This window comes from Metopolophium dirhodum, chromosome 4 (assembly GCF_019925205.1).
Source record: "Metopolophium dirhodum isolate CAU chromosome 4, ASM1992520v1, whole genome shotgun sequence".
Lineage (NCBI taxonomy): Eukaryota > Metazoa > Arthropoda > Insecta > Hemiptera > Aphididae > Metopolophium > Metopolophium dirhodum.
The window spans coordinates 39388025-39412605 of NC_083563.1; the positions used below are offsets into that span (position 1 = coordinate 39388025).

Sequence of the window (24581 nt, forward strand, 5' to 3'; positions counted from 1 at the left end):
GTAGCATATTATACATTTGCGTCCAAATAGGCCTATACGATTGAACGTGGTTAGAAAGTGAGAAATCGGATTCTGATCAGTCTGGTCAGGAGTTTTGTGGATTCGAAAACAATTCCGAACTCGATACATACGCCATACTGTGACCATAGTAAGAACCCATTTCGTTGTGTGTTGTGTGTGCAATGATCCGCCAACTTTAGGGAAGACACGATTGTTGTCGAATTCATAAATGCACGTGTGTGCCCTTACGTGTTCTGTATATAATTATTTTCACAGTGATTGTACTGTATTTGACACGGACGACATATTATATTATGTTTAAATAAATCCGTTTAAAAACACAACGATTATTTTTTAAATATCAATTAATCCATTAACAAACCTCGTAATATGTTCGGCTCATGTATGTTTTTTTTTTTTAAACTAAATCATTACCAGTATGAAATAAATAGAAATTGGTCGTTGTTTTTCGAATTGTAAAATGTAGTAAATACAAATTAAAAATTGCTTTACTCGTCGCGGAGATCATGTCTGTGTACAACATAATAATGGTAGTTTACTATCATGAAATATTTTATACTTGCGTATTATATTTATTTAGTAGTCTTAAAAACTAATAACTGAAATACATAATATTTTTATGATGTAAATAAATAGCATCTCCGTTGTTAAAAAGACACTAATGACTCTGTTAAATTACAAAATAAAACACATCATTATTATTATGATATCTATGAAAATCAAATAAACATTACTAATCCTTATTGATTATTTTTGTTTTAGAAATAAGTTTATTACCATAACACGATTCATTAGGTAACAAATAAAGGAAAAAAAACCATTGGGTAACATTTATTATAATTTTTTTTTTTTTTTTTTTTTTATTGGGTAACCCGCGGCAACATAGGCCATTGGGTGTGGGGAGGGCACTGTAGGTTTTATATTGGGTAGGTTTGGTAGGTTTTATATTGGGTAGGTTGGTACACGTGTGTGTTGTGTTTGGCAGAATTTCTAATGGGGCACCCGTAGGTTTCTGCCGTGCCCCGGGGTGGGGGGATGGCGGCACTTGTTCTCCGGACACCGTGACTTGCACGGAGAAAAATGCCGCCCAGTGGTCGAGGATCGAACTCGGACCGGCTGTGCCGAATCCGTCGCGTTAGACCACTCGGCCACCTCGTCCCCCCATTTATTATAATATATGTATGTAATATTGCATTTATTAATCACTGCAAGTTCTTAATCATCGATCATCTTGAGATAAAACAACTATCACAAATTAATCATTCAATTGGAGAACAACTATATATGAGCGACATTTAGTTTGAACTGTAAAAGCAACATTTTTATGGTCCAAAATAATTTTTAGCGTGTATTTTCTGAGGCATTTCTACCATACTTAGGAAAACTACTAACAGCGTTTACAGAATACCTGTTCAAAGTATCCACTTGATTCAATTCACAACCAAACCCAAGGGATATATGAAAGTTTTTCGGATTTTTCACTGACTAAAAAGTGTTTGCTGAAAAAAAATCGTTGCAAAACCAATACGCGTCTCGCTTTCTAAGAACCGAAATCACTTCTGGCTGGAAATGTACTGACTTGGTCTACATTTTATTTTCAATACTTATATAATGTATTTCATGCGCTATATATTATATAGTAAAAAAATGTGATTCTACGTTGGTCAGGAAGTTGAAACATAACTGAATTTTATGTGACATAAATACACAATAGTTCTTAAAAATGAACACAAATAATATCCTGTAGATTTGGAAATTATTTCCGTGTTATTATTTCCAGTGATGTATCGCAATCATGTACATTAATGTATAATTAATAATATATATTTATATCATTTATATCAGAACCATAACTTTCTTCTCATTGCTCGTTACACTACAAGTTACAAACTCTGATAATCGGACACCACATCCCTTGATATCCATGCAGTATTTGTTTAGATCTTTAATCCTGTACAAGTTAATGAACGCAATGATGACGATACTGCTAAGATAAGACATCCTTCAGTGCTTCGTCTTATGAGTTATTACCAACGTAAACAAGTATGACGCCATGTGCTTGTTTTTTTTCGAGTCAATTTTTCGTAATCACGTACTGGCTTATTATTGTTACCAAAACCGCGGTAGACCAAATCGTCAATATCAGCCACCCATCATAAATAACCGGCAAAAACCGACACATAGAAATAGTAACATCCAAAAGCAGCAACGTTTGATACAAATTTTGTAATTAATGTATTATCAATCCACGCGATACAATTTGCAAAAACCCCATAAACACACATTCGCTCCTTTTCTTTGATAATTTGTCTTCTTCCAAATAGTTTCCGTGTATTATAATCAAATATAATTAATACAATACATACAAAAATATAAATTAACCTAAAGTTTAGGTCCCACTGATTTGACGTGAAATATAGGTCATGGATTAGTTATCCCCCACCCCCCCCCCCCCCCCCCTAACTGGTAATCTGGAGGATTCAAAATACCCATCATCATTAAATCTTAGTATGGACACTTAGATGCCAATGATTAAGTGTAGAGTGATCCAACGGACAATGATTTTATCGGCACCGGTCGAGATGTTTATAACAACGGCTTCGTTGGCATATCGCCCAGATCGACACTTGAACAGATAAACGCAACCAGACGACCGGAACACCCTAATGGACCGGTGTCTCCGTGTTCAGTATTACCGTCAGCTTACGTCCAAAATTAGCAATAGTTCGCCGTTTAATAATATTATTAACAGTTGCTGGTGTGTGTGACGAGGGTATAGCATGGCTTCGACCTCGTGTCCGCTTCAAGTGCGTTTTATAATGTCCGGAAGTGAACTAAAGTCTGTGGACTATAAATTTGACTGAATTCTGTATAAAACGATACGCATTGAGATAATTCCTCAAAAAAAAAAAAAAAAACACGGCATGAACTAGCACGAAATCATTATTAATAAGTTCTAAATATTACAAATTGTATATACATATAAGACAGAAAATAAATAAGAATATTTAAAATTAGAAAAAATTCATTTTTAGAATTGTATGTAACTTGACCTTATACTCCTGAATAATTTCAATACATTAATAATTATTGTGTTCTATACAGTTATTAAATTAGTTACCTACTAATATTTTATTTTACGAATTATAATTTTCATTAATTGTATCCAATTATGTTTACGAAATACTTATATTATAAAATACAAACGTACAATATTCATTGTAGACTTTTAATAATACGAATATAATATGTATGAAGCCTGCACATAACATTTTATGATGATTCACGAAACGAAATTCTAATAGGTATTATAATATTATAAATAAATCATATGCTGTATGTATTCTAGAGCTGGAATAGTTATTTAAATGAAGGTAAAATATTTATTTATTTTTTTTTTATAATATGGTCTTGTATTGTTATTGTTATGAATATGCACTAAGGTATTAATGTATTATATAGCAGCTTATATCGAGATGCATCACAAAAAACTTCTAGCTATTGAAATAAAGCAGGATACATAAATGTATCAACCTTTCGGCTGTCATATTCAGCTTTGAACTTCTCAAGAGAAATCACAACTAAAACAAGAACCACCAAAGGGAATATCTAAGTAGTGCTGTTAAAGTCTTACTTCGTTCGTTTATTATCAAAACTATTTTAGATATCTTTCAGAAAGATCAATTCGTGTCACAAACCATTTGTCTTTGCATGCAATATAATATGTATATGTACGTATAAATAGATTTGTTTATTATTTACCTCGATTATTATTCATGTTAATATTTTGTATTTAACAAACTTAAATCGATGATAGATGTGTATAATTTATTATGCTCATAAAACTATATATACGTGTTACAGAAAATCTAGATGAATATATATTTATTCACAGAAAATATGTTATAAAACGATTCATTTATTTGAACATATCAGACCAATATAGGTGGACAAAAAAATGTAAAGATAAATCAACTACTATATACATAATGTCAATTACATAATTTTTGTTTTTCTCGGAGCTTTGGAAAATTACTGGGAATTTCAAATGTTGACCTCCCCAAGCACCAACTAGATTCACTTTAACATCGAACAAGATACTGAAGTTGAAAATCAAAGCATTATTTCAACTAATTATCGTGTACACAGAAACAAAAAAAAAATTTTAATTTATAAACAAATTTTTAAATTAAAAAAAACACATCATCGTAAAATCAAAACATTCTAAAATAATTGTGCTATATTGTTATATATAGTATGACAGTATTTTAAAATTTTAATTTAAAAGTTTACTAAATGTCAGTTTTAAACCATCAATTTCTTTTGAAAAAAATGTATACATCCTTAATTGCATTTAAAACTAAAAATACAATTATTTAAAAAACAATAACATTAACTCAATAAACAAACTTCTAGAACTTATTATTTTATAAAATTAAAAAAAAAAACAGCAATAAGTAGATAAAATAAATTGCAAAAATACATTTTTAATATTTTTAATCAATTTAAATTTTAAAAAGTTTTCACTTTAGACAATCCTACAATTTAATATATTAGAATTTTTGACTTGAATATAAATATTATTATGATATGAAACTTAAATAAAAACTAGAAAAGTAAGATAGTGGCACAATATTAAAAAAAAAACTGTAGGTAATGTATTTTAGATTCACTCAGAATTATTTAAAAACACAAATACCTGTGGAATATAATTCTCATAAAAATGCCATTTATCTAAATAATGTGTCATATAAATTATTTGAATACATTTGTTAGAAGAAGCCACGTAATATTTTTTTCTCAATTTTATGAAATAAAAATGTTTAAAAGACCATAACTCATAAAGTATTTTTATTTGAAAACCTATTTTCAACAAAAATTATGCAGACATTTAACAGTATTAGTTTCATATTTTCAATACCTAACTATTAAAAAATAAACATTACTAATAAAGTCATTATGCCATTACGGGCAACAAGGAATTTCATAGAACAATTTTAGTGGGATCACGTTGTTTGTAAATGTGAATATAAAACTATATTGTTTTTGTTAATAGTATTATGTTAATTTTAAATAATTACTTTTCTTCTTAAACAATAAATTAGTTATTAACATGATGTGTGATCAAACAATTAGGATATAAGAAATGTATTTATTTTATGTGAGCGTGTTATAAAATGTAAACCGTTTAACTAACTAAATATGAGACTTGGTCCTTCACATATTTCGTGTTATATATTATTATAATGCTATCTAAAATTCGTATAAATAACAACCCATCGATAATTTATATAGTTTGTTAAAGTTAGTCGTGTGTATACAGTATGCATACTAATTCTGATTAGGGTCAAACAAGGCGCAGTGTTAATGGGTAGACTGTAGATGAATGACCTTGTAATGTATTTTCTCAATACGAGGTAATTTAACGAAAAACAAGTGAAAAAATAAACAATCAAAACAAACAGGCATAGAAATAATGTAATTTTGTTCGTGTTAATGTTGTTTACATAACCCTTTAAACTAAATTTAAACTACGTTTTTATTTTAAATGGAAAATATTTCGTGGAAAAAAAACGTGTTAATGGTTGAAAGCAGCTGATGGACATTATTTCTGTATGGGAAAACAATTAACGAATACAGTGTTCTGTGGGGTGTGAAAAAAAAAGGAAATAAATTGGGTTTAAATATGAAAGTAAAACGCCACCTCACCGATAAACAAAATGCTTATTAATTTCAACCTAATGTAATTTAGACTATAAAGTATAAATATAAAATCAATCATGATTTAAGTGGTGGTGGTTGTAACTTATAATATGAAGTTTATAACTTGAATTATGTTTTATTTTTAATATAACATAAAAAACTTTAATACATTTTTATTTTGAAATCATTCACATATTATTATGAATTATAGACAAGTATTCCATCCTTCGTAGAGAAAAAATTTGACATTTCAAGTATTTTACCATAAAACTAGAAAATTATAGTAGAAATAATAATTGTTTAAAAACAAATAAATGTACATTTTGAAATCTAAAAGTATAAATAACAAAATTCACGTTTACTTGTAAAATAAAGATTTTTGGTTTAGCAATATTAAACAATATTCATTTACATGGACATTGTGTGTATTAAATTCTTTTTTTCAAATCTATCCAAATTTATATAATAGAGGTTATTAAAAGAATTAAAGAAAAACTATGGTTCATTTTTTTGTTTAATTTTCATTTAATATGAATAGAAATACTTCATTAAAATTATATTTTAATAAACCACATATTATTATGTGGAAAAAACATTTTAAGTAACGTAGACATTATGTTATTGTAGTATGAATTGTAATACGTAACTTAATATATTGAATTGTAATACGTAACTTAATATTTGATTCAATTTCATGGTAATATGATATGATATGATTATATAAACGAGAAATAGATAAAAATACATTTTTTATTTAAATAACAATATTGTAATGAGGAATGACAAAAAGAAAAATCTACTCAAAATTCAACTAGATATTCAAACAAGCATAACAACCATGTTTATTGATATTATAATCAACGGTTGAAAAAAAAAAACATTTCAAACATTTTTGTTTCGTCAAGTTAATAGAAAAAATACAATTTTTTTTTTTAGATATTTGCATTTGACGAAACAAAAAATGTTTAATATTTTGTACATCCAAAATTACACTGTTTGCCATCACATACAATTTCACTACTCTTCTATATTATATTATACTTTTGACACCCACTGCAGGTTATTATTTTTTTTTTCATGCCGTTCATCGATGTTATCTCTTGATTATTTTTCAACACACGTACGTGAGGGCTTATTGTAGTAAGTCCACATACACGTTACCCACGCACATTCAGTATAATATGTTATTGTACTACAGTATAATGCTATCGTGGAAATTCACCGGAGTCTTTGAGTATAGATCAAAACCGTTGTGTTGTATTATCTTGTTTATGTGTTAATATACAGGTGTTGTAGGTGGACGGCGTATTACATTTTTCGTCAATTTTGAATCATCGGTAATAATATACGCAGACAAGGAATAATAATTATTATATTATATAGTATCGCAAATACATATTATAGCTTTTAACACGTAAAATGTCTAAAAATGCTTATACCCGATTCCGATGGCGTATACTTATTATGTACATAATATATTATGAAGCACAAACGTGAGAATAAAAAATGTGCGAGCATATATATTAGAAGATTTAGGCGAGGCATTTTTACTAGATGGTTAAGGATATGACGTGTGTGTGTGGGAGGATGAGGACGGGGGTGGAGCTCGGAAAAAAGTAGAAAAATTCTAGAATCCCCCCCCTCCCTCCTTCCCACACTGTGACAAATGCGATACCGGTTGACGACGGCCGGTGGAGTAGTGAGGCACTGGTGCCAGGTGTGCCGCTAGTGGTCGGGTAACGCTTTTCCGTTAAGGGGGTGAGCACGGGGGGCGCGGAGATTGTAAGAAAAATGAGCGCAGGTTTTAAGCCACCCAGGAGAGATGTTGGTAATAAATAATAATAACCGAAATTTCGACCCAATGATATTCAACTTGTTTGGCTTCTACGTACAGTTGTGGTGACGATGGCGGGGCGCAGGCATAAGTCGAGAGAAAAAACATGACCGAGGTTTCATTGCGGACGAAAAGAAAAAAAAAAAACGTAATTTTTCAATACTCGGGACGTCGAATCTCGAACCTTATTTTTTTTTTACAAACGGCTCTAATATATATTCCGAATAACAGAGGAATTTTTATTTTTTCTATAATATCAAGACCACCAATCCGAAAGTGATTTCTACGCACGGACGGACTCGTTCAGTCGAACATATTGTAGAACAGTTGTTGTTTGAGGGGTCCCTTCATTACACACATCATTGAATGAATACAACTAAAAGACGATTCGACACTGCCCCGTTTAACGTTTATTTAAAAAATATTGATTTTCTTATTCATCTATTGGTCGCAGAAATACGATGAATAAATTAATCTATTAGGTGTGGCAATGATTATTAATCATAGGTATAACAATAGCGGGTATTATATTTATAACATATTGGTTCTCGTATTACCACAATGTTACATTACATTATAACAAGACGCATATACTGCATGTCTACACATATTTTTCTCAAACTAATTACCATATTATATATTTTTATCGACGATTCGTTAATTTGTTTATTAATTTTATAAAAAAATATCCAAACATTAATAGAATAACGTTATTTGTTTTTATCCTACAATAATTTTTGATTATAGCTTCTACATAACACTTTAGTTTGAAGATATTCAATAACGTTACAATTTCATAAAACTAGTTTAATCTTAAGTTATAATATCTACTAAATACTTTATACACTTTAACATATAAATAATACTATAACAGAGTTTATATTATAACTACATATTATAATATTTTACAATAATTGTCACTTTTATTAATTAGTATTTTCACATTTTTAAGAGGGTGAAATATAGTTTTAAAACTAAAGTGCATATTTTTTTGGGATTCATCATCAAAATAAATGTTGATATGAATAACGTTATATATTACTATATTTATATTCTATTTTTCATAAATGTGAACAAGAAAGTGAAATAATTATTTTTTAATACCTAATAAAATATTAGGTACAGATCAAACATGCTATCAATAATTGCATTCATTATTTTAATATACATGCCGCAGAATTAACTAGTTATTAGAATTCATAAAAAAAATCGTAATCTTATAGATTATTATAACATGTCCTAAAATATACGTTTTTTCATTGGAAATTAATATTAATATTTATAATCAGTGGTTATAAACATACCTATTTTGTCTTACTTCAACTCGAAAGGGAATGGAGCTTACCTACTCAATCACCAAAACACTAAAATTTCTTAGAAGGTATAACTTTCGATAAAACTAATTTATGAAAATGTATTATATAAATAACAACTTGGGTCGTATACAGTATTCTTAATTATTCCTAAATTTGATTTTTACGACGCACAATATTTTCTTATATTACGTTACGTACCTATATTTACAATATTTATTAACCTCTACATTACCTACTTTACCACATTGCGCTACAGAAACATCCTTCCCGTGATACTTGTCTAATTTATTATTTTATAACTTTGAATAATGTTAATCATGAACTAATAGAACACACAAGTTAGTTAATTTATTTCATATGATTCACGGTTTATATATGAGTAATCATAGTAATTTAATTTGTATTTGAGAATAAGTTACACCATGATTGTGTAGCTTTTTAACCGTATGATTTTTGTGAATTAACATTACATAAAATACTATCCAAAGTGAACATTAATACCATAGTTATACGTTCATATCATAAGGTATTGGTAGAAAAAAATTGGATGCATTTAAAAAAAAAATAAATATTGAACTCGTATTAAATGTAATTTTAATAATTATATATTTTTTTTTTTATTATTTGAAATTCAGGCTTCGACAAGTGAGGTCATTATTCTACTAATATGTGGGAGGGTAATGCTTCTTTGAACACGTGTGTGTTCATAATATTTATTTTCCTTCTGTATAATAGTTAAAACAACTTTACATTTTTAAATGAATACCTGATGAGTGATGGTATATTAATTGAAATAAAATTATCAAAGAGGATATTTAAATGATGATATCCATTAATCTAAATATTTTGGTTTAAGGGTTCATTAATAGTGAATAATTAAAGGAAAGTAGTTTAAAAATGTACAAACAATTTATATATCTAATTCTCTTAATTTTTCTAGCCTAATATTGAATTATTGTAATTATTAAATCGTAAGTTGAGTATTAGTTTTATGTAAGTACGTTACATCATTGATATGATGTGGTTAAAATTAAAAGTGTACAAGTAATGTAAAAATTAAGTTAAAAAGAGAACCTTAATAATTATAAAGAACATTAAAATATATTTAAGTAGATACCTTTTTAATAAATCAGTTACTACATAAAACAATTTAAAAAAAACAAAAAAAGTATTGTGTTTAATTTAAATTTTGCGGGTTTAATCCATTGCAAAAGTGATCTAAAAGAGATTTTTCTCTATTCTTTTTATAATAATTATTTTTGAAATATGATAATATACTATTAGTGTAGGTACTTTTTATAGTCGACGGCCACGAAATATATTTACTGTTTTTGTTTACCAGTGAATTTATCTATATATTATGGAAGTTAAATCTTTAGCTACTATAAAAAACTTAACTATGAAAAAAATAGATTCGTATTTACGTATGAAGAAATAGAGACCTGATGCGTATAGGTAATAATAATAATAATAATTAATAATAAATAATAATATAATAATAATAATATTATTATGCTTGTTGCATTATGAATCAAATTCTGATATCTCGTAAGTTCTATATATTATATTTTTTTTCAATTTTTTAATTGATTCCTTTTGATAACCACAAACCTATACCTGCTTAATACGAAACGACGTGTTATAATAATTAATATATGACGTGAGTAAAGTAGTAGTGGCGTTAACCCACGCATTATACGCCATTTAATTACTGCTGTTATTGGGCTATAGACACGCCCATTATTGTGAACTCTGTGTGTTATTTTATACGACAGCTGATGTTTTGGGATAATAATAACGAATGTATGTATATACTTATATATAGTATGTTATACCGAATTTTATAGTTTCTCTAGGGTTCGCCTACGCCATACAATGTTCGCGCAACTGTCAGTGTTTTCACACGGTCCCGTCCACGGCCACTATTTCCCACCGTATTCCACGTTACCGATTCTTCGGATGGAAGTTTTTCGTAAAAATTCGTAGATTATCCCTTATTCCCCATATCTGTTTACCCGCAGCGTGGAGATGGTATTGGAATAATAACAAAAAAAAAGTAAAATACAAGTTGTGCAGCGATCCTTGCATGGACGGTCCACCGGGCGAGCGTTTTTGTGTCCAAGACGAATTTTCGTCCTTAACGATACTTCCCGGCCAACGCTTTATTTAGAGTGCTTCACGGCATGTAAATAATTAACAACACGGCGTGGCGTACGAACATGTGTACCTACTTACTAACATACATGTATTACGTGTCTGTGTATTAATGTGCTCATCCTGTAACTTGTAAGTCCACTCGTCCGAAGACCCTATCTTAGACGGTTTTTTACGGTTGTCATAACCGATTGTACATGTATTACGTGTCTGTGTATTAATGTGCTCATCCTGTAACTTGTAAGTCCACTCGTCCGAAGACCCTATCTTAGACGGTTTTTTACGGTTGTCATAACCGATTGAACTCTTCCGCGCAAATTTCTCGCGAACAAACGAATTTCGTCGGAATTTATCTCAACCACAGCTGGCGTAGTACGATCGTATAACTCCACGGCAATGAAGTTTACGGGTGCCGTAAGACCAAAATGTATACGATTCGCTAAACTACATAATATTATTGCTACCGTCGTATTATATGGGACTCAACTTTCTTGTGTAACACTCACTGCAGAGACACGGGGTTATCAATTTTTAATTACATATTTTATAATATGTGCGAAATATTAAAGTACTCCACGCCACATACCGCAGTTATTTAGTTCGTCATATTCGAAATTTCGAACTAGTTAATTAATCGTGTAATTCCGTTTTCTCTTACTTTCGAACAAAAACAGAGAACTTTTGGCACCTCAGAGACACATAATTTCATATGCACACACACACACACACACAGCCCCTACAAAGTTTTATTCTAAACGGCATATCAAATATATAATAATAAATAATGAAAAGAGTTTAAAATTGAACTCGTCTCTCCGATAACCGTACATTATTATTCTGTGTTAATTAAGATTAAAGCAGTAATGCTACTGTCATGAAAGAAAGACGTGAAATCCTCTAAAATGTATAAGTATGTGCTATTAAAAATTATAGGCCTTTTTTCATGTAAACTCCACTATTTTTCCTCAACATGTTTGATAATACTCGTGTATAACATAAGTCATTACTACTATTCGATTGTTGTTTTTTTCAAAAAATTTAGAAATAAATAAATACAGTTCTACAAAATATTTTTTCGATTTGGCTTTTGGATGCATTCTAAATTGTAAAACAGTAATAAATCACAATTTTTTTCTAGTTAGTACTATAATAAAACCTTATCTGTATTTTGTGACATTTTTTTTTATGTATTTTACATCCTGTATAACTTATGTTAAAACAAAAATTATCACATATTCAATTGTGAATAACGAAATATAAAATAAGATAAATATTTCCTCTAAAAAAAATGAAGATAAAATGTATATCATTCTATTTAAAATAAAAAAAAGTAATTCTGCATCCACGAGTCATAAACGATGAAATACGGAAACATGTTTTGACAGCACGGTTTAGCCACTATTACGTCATATGAACCGAATCGTTATGAAATTATATTTTATACTTTACATCGACTTAAAAAATGAACTGTTGTTATTTCTATAAAAGTTTAAACAGACAATAAAAACAAAACACTGACAATTTTGAACATAATAATACATCAATAATATAATGTGAACATTTTATTTATTTCTAGTTAAAAACTAAATGCCTATTGTATAATAAAATATAAATAAAGTTTATAACTAAAACTAATTTAATCATCTATGTATGCACACTGAAAATCACCAACTTTGGACACTTATTAATTTATGCATAATACCTACCTGTAACAGTTTAGCTCTGTTGTCATTAACGAATCATTCAAAAATTGTTTTAATCTTTAATTAAGTCAGAAGTAAACAATACAGAATACAATTTCTTATTGTTGGTAAGCTTTATTTGCTTATGATAATAGCTTTGAAAAACATCCGTATGTACTTACTTATTGCAGCCGTGTTTCCTGAAACAATAATAAAAATCGTTAAAAACAATACAGTAATAGTTATAGTTATTATTATTATAAATTATAGTCAATGAATCAGAAAATACGAGAGGAATATCAAAATCTTATTCATTTACAATGTATTATTTATAACTTCATACGTGGAATAATATTTTGGTATTCTACCAGTCAATAACCTGTTAAAAATAAACTATTGTAAGTAGTGAGATACATCAATTTTGAGAATCAATTTTCTTTAAGCAGCAGTGGTTTGAATTCCTTCACACTGGCAAGTAAGAAAAATTAAAGACATTCCTTTCTTTAAAAATTAAGAATAATTTCTTAACGCTCAATAACCCATCCCCGACGCGAACCACACACAATTTACATAATATAATTACACCAGAAAAATCATTGATGTTATTTTTCATAGACATTTTTTTTTATCATATTTCAATTTAAAACGTGTCATTAGAAAACCGTGAAATTTTACGGCAGCCAAAAACACCTCTATTTATCATTCGGGTTGTTTTAGTTTACACAGACAGTATGTGTCCTCCCAGACTATATAGTTTTATTAAGGTTATCACATTTTGTTTTGTTTATACATAGGTATATATAGTTGCCGTCTAATATTAACAATAAACAATAAATTCCATCCCGAAGCTACATTAGTTGTACACAGTGTTCTGTCAACATTCGTCTTCCGATTCATATACACATTCGTTTTTTTTTCATCCACAACCAGTTAGTATATAAATATAATATCGTATACAACAATTTATTCCGCGACCGAAAATTTATTACGGGAAATCATTATATACGTTACATTATCATAAACACGTATTAAGTACTTGTCATCATAATATATGTGTATTTTAAGTGCGGCGTTCATAACGAATTTCTCATCCTATTATATATAATTTTGAATATGTTAATGTTTATGCGTCAACACTAAACTAACCCTTTGCGTTAAAAATGTAAATACAATACTATATATATATATATATTTTTATTTATCTAAAATGAACTTCGCCTGCACAAGCCATTATAGTTAATAATTTTCATCAAAACTTGATTTTTTCTCTTACGTTTTATCGTATTACCTATATTATATACATTTGTTTTCTAAAGAACATAAAATCTCCTGGTTGTTTTCCACACTTGAATCCGCTAAAACTGCATTTGAAGCGGTGGGTGTTATGCATTTACCGAGCTCCTCTTAATATTGTACTCGCGACATATTGTCAGTGGGTGTCGACGGTTAGTGTTACTCCGCAGGTTTCGCATAATATATAGGTGGATCTTCTTTTTATATTAGAAAACCGTGTGTTAATTATTCAGCCTTAGTGTCAGATTCTTAGTCTCTTTAGTACTGTTTTTTCCTCTTTATTTTAAATTCGAGATGCGTACAATATTATCGTAAGGTTGACGGTATCGAAATAGGATACCAGTACTTTGGTACCCTACTAGAACAGGTGTACCGAGAAAACCCGTCAACACATAATAATATGATATACGCCCAGACAGCATTTCGTAATGATAGTATTATTATTATAGTATTATAATAACGTTATACTAATATTGTTCGTTATTACAATGTTATAATAATATTATTAATCATAAAATTGCTGTCTGGGCGGTACATCTACTTCGGTATTGGACGGTACGTCATCGGCACTTCGACATTACAGTATACCGTTCAAGCGGTGTTTGAGCAATAACTGGTATACCTATGTAATACCGTATACCGAAAAACTCGTCATTCCTGTGTATATTAATGTAATAACTATGTTTACTAATAACTCGTGTGTTAACTGTCTCTGATGTTTCGCGTGTAAGTGCTATCTATGGTAATATTAAGTTTCTTCCACTGGAAACAAAAATCAAATAGTTATTATATTTATTTCTAAACTATTCTTTCGTCATAAAAAACATGATAAATCGCCACTCTTTAAATAGAACGTGTGTAAAATATAATTCTCCCATATAGTTCTTCAGCGACAATGTTGATATAAACAAAAGTAATTTATAGGCAAAGTATTTACACCTGTTTATTTCAACAAAAGTGTATTAATATAAAAATACAGATCACACTACTCGGCGTTCACGCCTCTAAATAACTAAATAATATGACGTAGTAAATGTTTATGGGAGAGGGGGGGGGGATAAAATATGTCCTGCAAACTAAACAATAATATAATTTCTACCGTATCCAAAGTAAAGTACCTAGACTTATTTTTTTACAAGCACCTGACTTAATAAGCCCGGTTCGGTCAAACAGAGTTCAAATAATACGGGGTTCTGATAAGTATTCAAATTTTAGAGTTCTTCAAATAATTAAATGCATTTCAAGGATGATATTATACTTAATAAAACCAATTTAATAAATCTAGAGTGTACAACCATTTTATTTGTAACTGATACAAGACGGCGTGAATAGTAAGATGTTAAAGTATCGGTTAAAAATGAAATTGTATTAACTTTATCAAAAGTCATTGTAAATACTTGAGACAAGTATTATAGCCTTTTGAGTTATCTACAAAGAAAATCATTTAAACTATATAACATTGGGTGGTATGGGTGATAAATCAATTTGAATTAGCATATCATATTGTTTGTCTATAAAATAATACAATTTACTGGTGCAAATCAGTTGTTTATTATTAAAAATGTAGGTCCATACCTGCGTGTTTAATTTAGATGCCATGAATATAATGCCAATATTCGTAGATACGTAATTAAAAAAACAACAAAATTTGAACATATACAGATAGCTTAAAATTCAATTTAATTAATACGGTAAAAAAATGGTTTTCTCTGAAATGAACGTGTTATTCCGTTATTGATAGGGAAAAGCGATTATGATCCTATATATAACTGCCGAGCATCGGAGCGAACAGAATCGTTGCATTAATATTTAAATCCTGAATTGTCAATTTGTAGTGCGCAATAACCTAGCAGCAGTTATCCAAACGGACCCAATAAATACCATCTTCCGGCGCGAACCGCCATAAAAAGGTATCTATACTTTGTCACATAACATGAATCACAACCGTTTGGTGTTTTCCTTCATCCATATTATTATAAGATATATAATATATACAGTATAAAATATATAAAATATGTAGTGCCATATGTAATTGTAATTCAACCCTGCAAAATATTTTGAACATAGACAAGTCATGGGCTTATATTATATTATATTATATAGGTCTGAGTAGGTATAAGTACAGTTTGACTGTAGTGCGAAATTGAACTGCAGACATTTATCATCCGGACACGCCGGACTACAGTCCGTGTAAAAACTATCTTCGCCGATAGAATGGTGACTTGCTACACCCTCAACGTCAAAACTGCGAATAACTGACACGGTTCGTATAACCTAGTTCCGGCATAATATGTACTACAAAATACCGTCCTAATCAAATTTAATATATGTGTTAAATTTCAATCCATCGATAATTTATCATGTATCGTATATATTGTATACAATTAATAATATGATAAAAAAAAAACTATTTTGAACGAAGATGGTTTAACTTTGTGCTAATCAAAGTTACAAAACAATTATTTAATAGCAAATATTAAAATGTTAACAAACGTTCGTAATTTTTTTTTTTTGTAATTACCTATTATTTTTCAATGTGCTCTACATTTTGGTTTTTGTCCCCCCCCCCCCCACCCAATGTACAAACTAGAATTGATTTTCTACCAGAAACCACTCTCAAAGTTGAAATTTAAAGTATTTTTCTACCGTAAAAATTGTCTTCAGACATACAAATAAAAAACACATCATTGTAAAATCAATACATTTATCACACTTAAAATCTAAAATGATAGTTACCACGGTATCCCCATATCCCTACAAAGTCCACGTGCAATATATGATATATTATATGATTTAACCATAATGGGTGTCAATTTTTAATATAATTTAGAAAAAAAGTTACCCATTAATTGATGAACAAAAATAGGTTTCGGCAGATATCATCAAATTGTGCAGTTAAGTAAACGCTGATATTATTTTGTAGCACCAAGTTTTTATAAATATAAGGAGTTACAAAATAAAATGACAAAAATATGATTATAACTGCAGAGTATGTCCTAATTCTGCCATTTATTGAAGACACCACTTTTGTTAATTTGTTATTTTTTGTAATTGTTTAAGTTCGTTAATGTTATAATTATAATATGAGTAAGTACCTAATTGATTTTGTTTTTTAAAATATTATATAAATACAAGAAATGTTGTTCATTATATTTTTATAGGTGACACAAAAAATTATAATAATATATTACGTTTACTCAACTATGCGGCAATAGAAAATTAAAAAATCGCTAACTATGTGTAAATGATAAATGAAATATCTAACTTTAAAAGTTAAAACTATCATAATTGTATAAAATTTAGTAGTTTTTGAAATAGGAAAATTCCTAAAATAATTTTTTTTTTTTTTTTTGATTGTTTCTGTATATTTTATAAACACATTTTGTTTTATTAATATAATCCGATCTATTTTTAATATTGCTTATTTTATGCTAATATTATCAAACATATAATATTATAAATACAATTTAATCTAATTTTTAAATATTTATGTTTCAGTTTGAATATTTATAATACCTATCGGCTGTATTATGTAAAATTATATATAATATAGGTAAATTTATGAATAAATAAACATAGAATAAATCACAATGATGATGGTATTATATAATACTTGGAACATAACAGAAATTGTTTTCTTGAACTTTGAATAGATAATTCAAAATTATGCATTATACAAGTAGTTGATGCCAACAATAGGTCAAAAGAAAATATTCAAATAAAATGCACATTTTAAATTATACTTAACATATAATTTTCAACATAAAACTTATATACCGATTAATATCCATGATTTTTTTTTTCTTTGAAAAAAAAAATGAATTTAAAGAATTGTGTCTCTTGCATAAAACCAAAAACAGATTTGGCTGTTTTTATGGTTTATAAGTTCTAACTTATAAATATTTCATTTCAATTAACTTTAAGGAATTCTTATTCAAAATTATGTACATTGCCTATAATGGTGCGTGAAAAATAATATGGTGTCGCGTTCAATTTCAAGTTAATATTGAAAAAAAATAATTGTTTTTTTGTTTTTTATTATTGTTTTTAACAATATCCAAGATGACTTACCATAGAATGGATAAGAATCAATAGTATTTTATATAAAATACCTGTATTAGTTATCAACTTTAGACCATTAATTCAGCTTTTAAATGTATTTTTCCAATTGTCTATTAAAATATTTTTCATCGTTTATAATTTACGAGTGCTATATAATCTCCTGGATTAAACACACAGTCAAATTATAGAAATAACTTACTTATGGATATGATTATTCTATGGCTAGAACACTGATACAACTCACGTGATTGGTTTTGCTGATGCAGTAGTATTATATTTTAAATCTCAACACCGTGACCAAGTTATAAAAAAACTAATACAGTAGGTATAATAAAATATAACTTATGTCTTACAGTTAATGAAATTAAATATGTCAGCCGTTCACTTTAACAAAACAAACTTTAATAATATGTACAATGAACCATAGCTGAATAACCTGTATCAAATATATAATGCAAAGTTATTATTATGTGTTGTAGTAAATTAAAAAGGCTTATTAAAAAACAAAAAATACAATTTAGACATCATTCTAGGAGCTTTTAGTCGATTTTAAGCAGAATATACAATTTCCGATCATTCTCACTTATAATCTGTACTTATTGAAGCGTCCAGGCTTTTTTTTTTTTTGTTAAATATTCAAAGAAGCCGTTGTATAAAAAAAGTTTTTGCTCTTCACACAGTATAAAATTTTACAACACTGTTATATTTTGATGTATTTATTTGTATATACTTATGCATTATAATATTACTAACTTATACGCAATCTCAACAGATCCTATTTTCATCAATAATAAAAATATTTTACATTTTTATTTTGATTATCACTACTCGTTAATTTCGAATACAACTCCGAATTGAATAAGACTTGATTATTTAATATTAAGGTTTTCCTTTTAATAGTATTATTTATCTTTTTTCTATTGGATCAAAGACCATCATGGACGTGAGGTTGTAAAAGATGCAAATAATTTTATTGTATTAATTTTTATTGGTAGAAAAAAATATTTCCTAATTTTACACGTTGGATATATTTTTAAGCATATTTAAATTAAATATCTATAGTAAAATATTCAATAACAGCTGTTGTCAAATTGTTTAACCACGGTCCATAAAAAATGTAACTATTGGTATCCCAATAATTTTAAATCATTTTTTAAATGTATGGTAAGTATTAAATAGGTGAATGTATATAATATTACATATTCGAATTATTTTAAATTTTTAAATTTTATTTTGACGTAAATATAAAATATTAATGAATGTAAAAATAAGAGTGAAAATATAAAATAATTTCACAGGCCAGATAATAAATTATGGTAGGTTGAATTCGATTCACGGTCCGTTGTTATAGCCATCCTTGGTTTAATATTACCGATTATTATGAAGTATTAAGCATTATGAAATAGAATATAAATGAATATATTATATATATTATACCTATAAATTAAGTATTTACATATTATATTTCATTTTATTAAATAATTCGAAAAAATGTTTTAAATAAATGTCTATTCAATATCCCTGAATACTCTTATTGATTAAAGCGATGTCATTTTTTAATTTTATACACGAATTTAGAAAATTGTTCTTATTGTATCCCATATTATACTAATGAAATATACATAATATATCATAATGAATGCAATGTTTTTGGGAAAAATTAAACCAACCTGCCGTAATATACTAATAGTAAATAAATTACTTAAATAGCAATATAAAAAACTGTACCATGGGATTAATTTAGAAATATAGGCCAACGCACTAACTTCGCTCAGAATCTCATTTATTGTATGGAAAAATTGATAATATTGAATTAAAATTTATCACATAAATTATTATGACTTACTCAATAACAAGTTACACTCAACACCTATAGCTGTACTGTAAAGTGGTTATCTACTCCCCCTTTTTTCTATCTTCATAATATATATAATAGAATCGCGTATTATACAAATTTAATTTGGCTCTCTATTCATCTTTGATAGAGATATATTCACTTGTCCAAGTAATTTTGTGATTTAAAACGATTTATCATTGTTATTAATTATTATTAAATGACAAAAACATAATATGACTAAGTGGCCGTTCCAAGACAATTGCCAGCATTACATGTACGCACCCTTTATAAATGAAGTGAGTTGGCTTTGTTTATATTTGTTTTATTGAAGTTTCATAGAACTTATCATTTTATTCATAACATAATAAATAAAAAAAAATGTAAAAAGTGGAAAATATGTTAAGGGTTTAAATTATGCGTTTAAGGAAAATATATTATAATAATTAGAGTATATCTGACATAACAACACGTAAAATCGTTGTATAATACAACACCAATACACCATGGTATAATAAACGTTTATCAGGCTCCGGGAAAAATGTCAAGAATTGTGATGGCAAGATCGCGAGTGCATGGAATATAACTTACTATTTTACATTCAACAACGCGTCGTTTATGGAATCTCTCTAAAAGCTGGATAAAAATAAATGCAATTTTTATATTTAATATACCATTTCGTCTTTACGCAAGAACAGTTTAAATTTTTTTCAGTATTCGTCTATAATAGACAACTTACTATAATGACAGATAATAGGATTTATTCTACATTATCAGTTATCACTTATCAGTATGAGATTACATTTTTGACTTTCGTAATTTATACACACATCAATAATTTGAACATGCCTTTATTTTTATGGTAAGTGAATTATAAATATTATGGATATTAATCTAGAACATAGTGATTTTCTGTATTCTGTGAGAATATAAAAGTTTTTTAGTGAAGAGCCACCCACGAGGAGTTTCTTTTACAGAAAAAGCATCATTAGACATTAAGTAGACCTGAGTTAGCAAATATAAATGTATGTTCAATCCACGATTAATATTTAAGAATTTAGTGCTTTGGTTCGGAATTTAAAAGAGTTTATTTAAAAAGTTAAGTTATTTATAAAGTGGTTTATAACTGTGATAGCACAACGTTTCAATGTTTATTTTTTATTGATACTTAGTACTACTAGTATTTTCTCTTTAACATATTTGTAAATCGATGATTTCAAGTTTAAGTAACACTCAATATTTTACTTAAGCTGTTGTATATTTGAACCTTTTACCTAGCTGATGTATTTCTTGATATAAAAAAGTTAGTTTTTGAATTAAAAGGACATTGTTTTCACATGTGTGTCGTCTCCATACTCCTAAGTCCTAACGCATAACATACTAAAATATACGTTAAGTACTTCTGATTTTGTATTGCTAGGTTTCATCATATTAGACTCTTATAGTGAATTGACATATCACAAGTCTTAAATGTATGAACAATATCTGTGTTCTCTCGGTAGAAATATTTACATTTTTAAGTAAATTATGAGCATTTTTAAGTATTAATATTTTACATACGCATAACTTGACCTGAAACAAAAATATCGTAACAATCCATTGAGAGAACACAGAAAATGTTCTTACCTTTAAGTTTCATAGTAGGTCTATTCACTATTATATTAAAGCTAACAATACAAATTTTGAACTGCTGAACGTATATTTTGGAATGTTATGCATTAGTAATGTATTAGTTATGTATTAGTAAGATGGAGACAACAGATGCGATACGAAGCGCGACGTACGCTTTAGATAAATACATTTAAAATAATTGGGAGTTTCTTAGAAACAATAGCTTAATGTTATTAAGCATTACTAAAAAAATACTATTAGTTTCACTCAGAATTTATATTTGAATTCGGTTTTTATGTAATCATCACTAATTTAATAATACACTTGTTTACAACCTATTTCGAGGTCGTTAAAAAAATTGTACTACCTGGAAACCATCATTTAGGCTTCCGTAGTTGTTCACCGATGTGGCGATGTCAGTAAAAAAAAATTACGAACACATAACTGCTGTACAACAAATATCAAACTTTTCTAAATCCCATTATTGGATACCATTTTAGGATTTAACTGAAATGACGTAGTAAAAAAAGCAATACTTTTTACGATTATTTGTTTTGAAGAAAAACATCATATAAATACAACACTGCTTTCTTCAGTCAAGTTAAAATGTTTTTATATAACATATTTAAAGATAAGTATCGTAAAAATACTTTTTAAATGGTTTATTTTTAATTAAAAACCATAAATATTCCAATATATATGCAACGGGCATATACCAACGTCCAACAAATTAATATTGTATTGAAAGTACTTTACCTGTGATATATATTTTTGTTTGTATAAAACCATCAAAAACTGAGTTTTATTTATTATTTATAATTATTTTTTATGCGTTTTACTTAATCCTTACATTATCAGTAACATAAAATCGTCTAACAGAAAAAAAAGCTTTGAAAAATAAAAAATGTGCTTTTATGTTGATAGTTGTGTAATTTAAAATAATTAATAAGAAATAAGAATATATAATAACGAATATTATATTAAATTATGGCATCACTGTAAATACGTGAAGAATATAATATTACTTTTCACTATACATGCATAAACGGTTATAACTGACAATAATGGATTTTAAAAACTAATATCATTTTAAATCGAAATCGAAATACGCCATCGTTTTGGAAACCCCTCGATAGAAACACAATGAAATCGATTTCATACGTAAGTTTAACCTAAAGCGATTATAGCAGTTTTCGTGAAAAGTACAATGGTTCTAGTTATACTGATAGTTGGCGAGAAGTACGCATGTTTCTCAACCATCATCGCGCGTCGTTTATGAAAATAACGTTTCAACCAATCGGTATTCAACTTTTCATCGGGCAGATTCAATAGAGGGATCCGTGCAAGGCGGAGAAAGTGATAGAAGAATGAAAATACATTTGGAAAGATAAGCGAGGTGGGTCGGCACTTTTATAAAAAGGTGTTCGTTCGGATGCCGAAGTTGAGCTGGCCGTCATCCATCATATTTTCCATCCACCCCCGAAACACACGAGCATACATACTAGGTAGGTATATAATATTGCGGTAATACTAACAAAACCATCAACGGACATCTCATTCAATATATACCTAATAATAAATTAATAATATATTACATTATGTACACAAATAATTGAATACAGATTAAATACTATTTTGAAATGAATTCGAAGACAAATAATAATTGTTCGTTTGGATATAGGTAGACCTGCAGGAATAATAAGTAGGCGTACGCATTTACCGGAGGAATATTAAATGAAGTGCAACCCTCTACGGTAGGTTATATAGCAGTGTGGTGTATATAATGTGGTCGCGTGTTCTAGAGGACACGAATATTATTTTCAAGATGGTTTAATTCCGATAGCGGGGTTGGGCTCATTTAGGACAAAAACATCAGGGGAGGGAAAAAACCCCAAGGGCAAGAGTGGTTTAAGCGTCTGTGCAAACGGTTAGAAGGCTTAACACGGAGGGTCGTTTCCATTTTCAGTATTGATACACTCACCCCATGTTTCACTTGAAATGGGTGCCATGAATAGATTTGAAATAACTTGGGCTTCTTATAAAAAAAGTTGAAAGTATAATATAGTAAATAGGTATATGTATAAAAGAAAAGTTTCCTCTGAAAATTACACATTTACATCGTACTAAAAATAATTTTGTCAGTATTAATCTAGTTGAATCTCCATAGTAGAACAAAATAATATTTTAATCAAGGAGAATCTAAAAATAAGTTCTTTTATAAGACATTTTTTAGATTTTTTTGATAAAGCCTTACATTAATACAATTAATGATATTGTAGTAAAATGTCTTGCCAAAATATAATTTTATTCCATTTTCTGAAGCCATGAAAAATAAGTTATTTAATAAAGTTATGTTATTCAATTTGAAGGCGTGCATTTGTCAATTAATGTACTTATGTATACTAAATTTTTATTTACAATTCTTTAATGGATATAATATACATTATAACACAATATTTTATAAATACGACTTCACTGTTCTAAAAATATATTTCATTTTAATAATTTTTTACATGCATTTTGTATATATTATATATATTAGACAATTCGTTTAAAATAGTTTTGATTACGGTACATTTGTAGCATAGAATTTAGTTTGAATATTCATTTAGACAATTATTATTGGTATTACGTTAATATAGTGAATAAGCTAGATAATAATTAATCTATTGTATAATGTTGTCCTAAAGTGTATATTATACTATATTATCATAAAGTTTTGGTCCAACTTCGTTGGTTCATAAGGTCATTTGTGGGTCAATAATTTACTGTAGACAAAGTGAACCTGGTTTTACTATATGATTTAGTACACACTGTATTAAATGATAACATATATTATAACATATTAACTGTCATATTATTTATTCATATAATTATTTTATTATTCACATAATAAATACAATACACTTCATACTATAATTTCCTAGACTTGTTTGTTCATAAAAAAATTATTTAGAGAAAGGAGATTACATACACGAACAGTATAATAGTACCTATATTATAATTATTATCATATTATATCTTTCATAAAAAGAAGTTTTGTTTAAAAAAAAATAAATATATTATATGCG

At 28.1% G+C, this 24581-nt stretch overlaps 1 protein-coding gene across 3 annotated transcripts in view; it reads right to left on the reverse strand.

The window, feature by feature from the left end:
- LOC132942948 (zwei Ig domain protein zig-8-like) overlaps positions 1–24581 on the reverse strand; it is a 265842-nt gene that overhangs the window by 147493 nt on the left and 93768 nt on the right. For all 3 annotated transcript variants that reach the window (XM_061011667.1, XM_061011666.1, XM_061011668.1), the window contains exon 4: positions 12893–12910. In XM_061011667.1, the coding sequence (XP_060867650.1) occupies positions 12893–12910 (18 nt within the window). The remainder of the gene's footprint in view (positions 1–12892; positions 12911–24581) is intronic.